The sequence below is a fragment of the Bidens hawaiensis genome, unplaced genomic scaffold (genome assembly GCF_021521415.1).
Source record: "Bidens hawaiensis isolate Kalapana, Puna unplaced genomic scaffold, B.hawaiensis_p1.1 tig00009092_1, whole genome shotgun sequence".
Lineage (NCBI taxonomy): Eukaryota > Viridiplantae > Streptophyta > Magnoliopsida > Asterales > Asteraceae > Bidens > Bidens hawaiensis.
This window is the reverse complement of record NW_027491669.1, coordinates 700,162-706,261: the sequence shown is the minus strand read 5'-3', so window position 1 is coordinate 706,261 and position 6,100 is coordinate 700,162. Positions and strand designations below refer to the sequence as shown.

General features: G+C 36.2%; 1 protein-coding gene across 1 annotated transcript; it reads left to right on the top strand.

Annotated features, from left to right (window-relative positions):
* The first annotated feature begins 208 nt into the window (after nucleotides 1–208).
* On the top strand, nucleotides 209–4,632 carry LOC143531221 (beta-xylosidase/alpha-L-arabinofuranosidase 2-like). Its single transcript, XM_077026565.1, has 6 exons — nucleotides 209–619; nucleotides 1,418–1,705; nucleotides 1,901–2,070; nucleotides 2,151–2,248; nucleotides 2,706–3,497; nucleotides 3,936–4,632. The coding sequence occupies exons 1-6, from the start codon at nucleotides 209–211 to the stop codon at nucleotides 4,502–4,504; spliced, it is 2,328 nt and encodes a 775-aa protein (XP_076882680.1). The 3' UTR covers nucleotides 4,505–4,632.
* Nucleotides 4,633–6,100: the final 1,468 nt, after the last annotated feature.

The following is a 6,100-nucleotide window of genomic DNA, read 5'->3' as shown; positions in this document are numbered from 1 at the left end:
ATAAACAAGGCAATTAAATCTCCTCACGCTCCAAATCAGTAATAACAACCACAAACCATCATGCCTCACGGTAACATTACAACAATAATGAGATAATAAAGTGTAATAATTCAAAATATTCTAATAATCTTTGACAGTGTACACTAGTTACATCCATTATATGTCTTCAATAATCAACAAATTGATCACTCTTTCTTCAATATCATTCATGGCGTTTCAAACCACTCTTGTAGCCATTTTCTTCATATGTTTCACATTCACGACGACCGCGGTTCCTACCGATCCCCCACCTCGTTACGCCTGTGAAACGCATAAAAACCCAATCTTGAAAAAATACGCGTTTTGTAATACTAAACTTGATATCAAAACACGAGTGAATGATTTGGTAAAAAGGTTGACATTACAAGAAAAGGCGGGGAGTATCGTGAGTATAGCCGATAGCATCCCTCGCCTTGGGATACCGTCGTACGGGTGGTGGTCGGAGGCGTTACATGGCGTTTCGGACACGGGACCTGCCACTTGGTTCAATAGTAGTATTATCCCTGGAGCCACTAGCTTCCCACAAGTCATTCTCACTGCAGCCTCATTCAATGAATCTTTATTCTACACAATTGGAAAGGTGCATATATATGATTGTGATTGATGATTTTCTTGTTTTGTAACGTTGTTACCATGTAGCCAGTGGCGGACCCACACGGATCTTCTTTTATGATACTTGGATTTTCTTAACTCTGTCTAAATCTTTGGTTTTGGTCGAGTCGGGTCACATAAATAGTTATAATTTGTCGTTGCAACGTGTAAAACTAAGATGTACAATGAGATTACCACGAAAACACAATGCACCTGCATATTACTCCCTCCGTCCCATTACAAGTGTCTTAGTTTGATTTTTCAAGTCTTTATTGTTTAACTTTGACTGACAATATATTTGTTTGTGTTATATAATACTTGATGTAAAATATACGAATGGATTGGGTTTTAAATGTATTTTATATTGATATAATTTTCATCAAGTATTATATGACAAGAATAAAAATATTTACGGTCAAGGTTGCAAAAGATAGACTTGAAAGTCAAACTATGACACTTATAATGGGACGGATGGAGTATCATTTTAGAAGGAATTGTTGAAATAGTTAATTGAATTAGAAACTTTATTTTTAAATCCAAAATGTTTATTGATATGTTGTAACTTCTAAGGGTCGACGTTCAAAAATCTTAAGGATCGACTGAAACACTATATATGTTACATATAAAACCGAAAAACTGTGGGGTAAGATGACCCCTCATTTGATATGGTGGTATTTCTTAAGGTGTAAACTTTTTTTAAGGTGGTATTTCTTTTTTTAGTCTTGGGTGTTTATTATGATTTCTTGCTTAATTTTGTTAATGGCTAATCGGTATAGTGTGCAAATAGGTCGTTTCAACCGAAGCTAGAGCAATGTATAACACGGGTGTTGCCGGGATAACGTTTTGGTCACCGAATGTAAACATCTTCCGAGACCCGAGATGGGGAAGAGGTCAAGAAACACCGGGAGAAGACCCGCTTCTAACCAGCCGATATGGATCGACATATGTTCGAGGTTTACAAGAAAGAGAGGATGGCAATAAAGAGCGACTCAAAGTCGGAGCTTGTTGCAAACATTTTACTGCTTATGATCTCGATAATTGGACCACCATAGACCGATACCATTTTAATGCATTGGTATATTATTTTTGCTAAACTCCTTTAAGAAATAGCTTGACTTTTTATGATTACAGCTGTTGTTGAAGCCACTATCTAAAATATAACAACATTAACTGTCATCACCATTTTAGACAGTAACTTCAACAACAAATTACAAATAATAATAATAATAATAATAATAATAATATGTCATCTTGTTATTGCGTTTTGAAGGTTACAAAGCAAGATTTGGAAGATACATATAACCCTCCATTTAAAAGCTGTGTTTTGGATGGAAATGTTGCAAGTGTTATGTGTTCTTATAATAAAGTTAACGGCATCCCAACTTGTGCGGATAAACAGCTTTTGGAAGATACGGTTCGTGGTCAATGGAAGTTAAACGGGTAAACTTTCGATTGTGACTGATGCTATGTTTAGTTCGCACAATTTACAAATCTGTGACATGTATCTTTTGGTACTGTAGATACATTAGTTCCGACTGCGATTCGCTACACGTCATGTTCAGAGACCAACGATGGGCTAAAACACCGGAGGAAGTTACAGCAGATGCATTAAATGCAGGTTATATCACGATTATTTTTTAGTGTTCTGTTCTTTTATATAGCTTTATGTTTATAACCACTAAAATAAATTAAAATATCATTTTCACTATATTAAATGTTTGAAACATGTAAATATGTACGTTTCAAGAAGATATAAATAACAAATATAAATTCTAGAAGTATAAATTAATATCATTAAAAAAACACGTCCCAAATCAAAATTTATTTACTTTTCATGATAAAAATACTAGAACAAGTATTAGTAGATAAGGGTCAAGGAAAAATAAGTAAAAGTTTTCAGGTATATGCCAAATGGTTCATATAAACAAGTATATGTTTTCTTTCGTGTAATAAGACGGATTTCACCTAATACCGTACCCATATCCAAATCTACATTTTATATTGTCAATCTCATACCCCATCCCATACCCGAATACATATGTTCGGGTTCTGGATTTTTTCCATTCCTAGTTAAGAATTACTAAATGTTCTGTCTACGTTTGCAGGGTTGGATCTTAACTGTGGCGACTCACTAAGGCGTTACACCGCGTTAGCGGTCAAGAGGGGGCTAGTTAAACAATCAGCAGTCGATCGCGCTGTCACGAACAGCTTCACTACACTTATGAGGCTCGGGTTCTTCGATGGTCACCCAAGCAAGCAAATGTACGGGAAACTAGGCAAGAAAGACGTGTGCACCCATGCTCATCAGGATCTAGCTCGTGAAGCCGCCAGACAAGGAATTGTGTTGCTTAAAAACAGTTTCAGATCGCTACCGCTCTGTAAACCCGATTACAAAACAGTAGCAGTAATTGGTCCCAACGCGGATGCCACACGAAACATGATTGGCAACTACGCAGGGGTTCCATGTAAATACACATCTCCTCTAATGGGGCTGTCTGCTTATGCTAAAACCGTGTACAAACAAGGTTGTGATGTGAAGTGTATGTCGAATGTTAACTTTGGAAAGGCAAAGCATGCGGCTGCTAACGCAGACGCGGTGGTTCTAGTTGTTGGTACGGATCTTTCAATAGAGGCCGAGGCTCGTGATAGGATCCAAATTCATCTTCCGGGACAACAAGATGTTCTAGTGTCTGAGGTTGCTAAAGCCGCTAAAGGGCCCGTGATTCTTGTTATAATGTCGGGAGGTGGTATGGATGTTGAGTTTGCGAAACATGACCCGAAAATCACTAGCATTTTGTGGGCTGGTTTTCCGGGTCAAGAGGGTGGTGCTGCTTTAGCCGATATCATTTTCGGTCGCTATAATCCAAGTAAGTTTTTTTCGTCTCATTTTCTTTGTTCTGCAGTGTTTTCAGAACTGGACCGGACAGAATCCGAATACATAACCTGTCCGGTTGTATGTATTTGAACCGGTCTGGAAATTGGAGCAGATGGTCACACCAGATTTTAATCTTATTTTTTTCTTCCAAAATATTATTTAAAAATATATTTACTATAACTTCGTATTTTATTTACTTAAATCACTATGGTTTATTAATTTCACAAATAAAAATATAAAGTATTGTTACATTTTAACGTGAAAATCATTGTATTTTTTACAAGTTTAATTAAATTTTAAATTATTTAGGATTTTATATGGTTTTCAAAACCATATGAACCGGTCCAACTAGTGAAGTAAAAGGTGGCCAGTGTGGTTATGAAAACTTTACTTACTAATGTATTCAAATTGTGGTTTTCGTTCATTTCAGGTGGAAGACTACCAACAACATGGTATCCCCGATCATACGTGAACTTGGTGCCTATGACCAACATGAAGATGCGACCAGACCGAGTCACGAATCACCCAGGCCAAACCTACAGGTTCTATAGAGGCAAAACCGTTTTCCCATTCGGGTTCGGGCTAAGCTACACTTCCTACGTTTACAAACTCGTAAAAGCACCTAAACTCGTGTCCATTCCACTAAACCGAGCTCCATGCCGCTCATCCTCTTGCAACACCATCGATGCAGCGGACCCTGTCTGCAAAGACCTACATTTTGATGTAGATATTAATGTAACAAACATGGGAAAGTTGTCCGGAAGCCACACGGTGTTGCTGTTCTCGTCTCCACCAACGATCTACAACGCACCACAAAAGGAGTTGATTGATTTCAAGAAGGTACGGTTCGGGCCATGGCAGAGATCGGTGGTGAGGTTTAGAGTGGATGTCTGCAAGCAGTTAAGTGTGGTTGATGAAGAAGGTAACAGGAAAGTTGCATTGGGTCAGCATATTCTTCAAGTGGGTGATATTAAACACAATGTGAGTGTGAAGGTGTGAAGTAGATGATTTGATTTAGACATTGTTTGGTTTGATTTTGAAAGGGTTCATGATTATACGTAGTTGGTTTATTGTAGGAGAAATTTATGACTTTTCGTTAAAACATCAATATTGTTATCAAATAATGAAGGAAAATATCATTCATTTCATGTATTGAAAACCCGGCTAAGCTTGAGCTCAACTCATTTTTATTCTATTTCTAAAATTCGATCTACCATGTGAGTAGTTTTTCAAACTCAAACTCGTCCAGTTAAGTACAGATCGAGTTAGTTGGTGTGTTAGTTGAGAGGTTAGTTAGCAAGTTAGTTGTGATGACTAACTAAATTCACTCAAGAGATTAACTTATCATGTATATTTTTACTAGAAAATAGGGTTTTAATGGCACGCGAACTATAACACACATGATTCTATGACATACGAAAATGTGTTTCATAAAAATGTCATCTTTTATAAAATTTCAAGGATCTAAGACATACATTTGTTTGTCATAAAAAGTAAAAATATTAACTCAGTCTCAGGATGCCTTTAGAAAATTGTGTCATCTTTGAATGTCATTTAATATTTTCTAAAAATCACTAACGCGTTCTGTTAATAAAATTAGAGCTTTTGAAATCGCAACCTCCATCCCTTTATCGATTGGAGCCACAAAAAAAATATATGACCTTCAGATTCTAGTAGAAAGATCGTTCCAACACATATGATTGGAGAGGAAGAAAATGACGTTCACGGTAGTTTTGGAGTTGGTTCTTAATATGTGAAATGTGTATGTGTTAAAATTAACCAAGATTTAAAAATAGAATTACTAATTTAACAACACACAAACATTAAGTGTATCGGTCGCAATGTAGTAAGCAACTAAGACCACATATCGACCTAAGACATTATAAGAAAACCTCTAAATAATAAACATAATTGATCACTTACCTAAATTGATTTTTAGTTTTAGAACATATTTTAAATATCAAATATTAATAATTACTAAATATTATAATAGACTGAGATATAAATTTATACTAAAATAAATAAAAGAAATATTGGATTGTAATAATCCAAACTATCGATTATTCGAATATTGGCCGATTTTAATCCGAACTAACAATTTAACTACTAGCGATCCCAACTTTCAGCTTTGTTACCATTAACAATCATGAACTAACATATGACTAACTCCGTTTATTTTTAATGCATGATGTGTCAGTGTGATGTGTCAATTACATCGCAATCCATCACTTTATTTAAAACTAGTGTTTTTTCCCGGCGTGTTGCACCGGACAAGTCGGTAAAACATGGGTAGTGGTAAAACACAAGAGTTGATACGGTAAGGCGACACGAATTCGGTCGATTGCAGTTACGTGCGTTATTGTATCGGAACTAAGACAAAAATAAAACAAAAAAATTATAAAATTTGGGGTGGACTAATGGCGTGGCGTCGGTCGGTAAAACTGGATCATTTGTAAAACCCGACCGTTATCGATCCCAGGCGTTGAGGTGGTCGAGTGTACGCGAATTTAGTCGGTTTTCATACCGAAACTAAAAAAACAAAAATCAACATTCAGTCGGTTTTCGTTACAGTACTAGAACTAAAACAAAACGCGG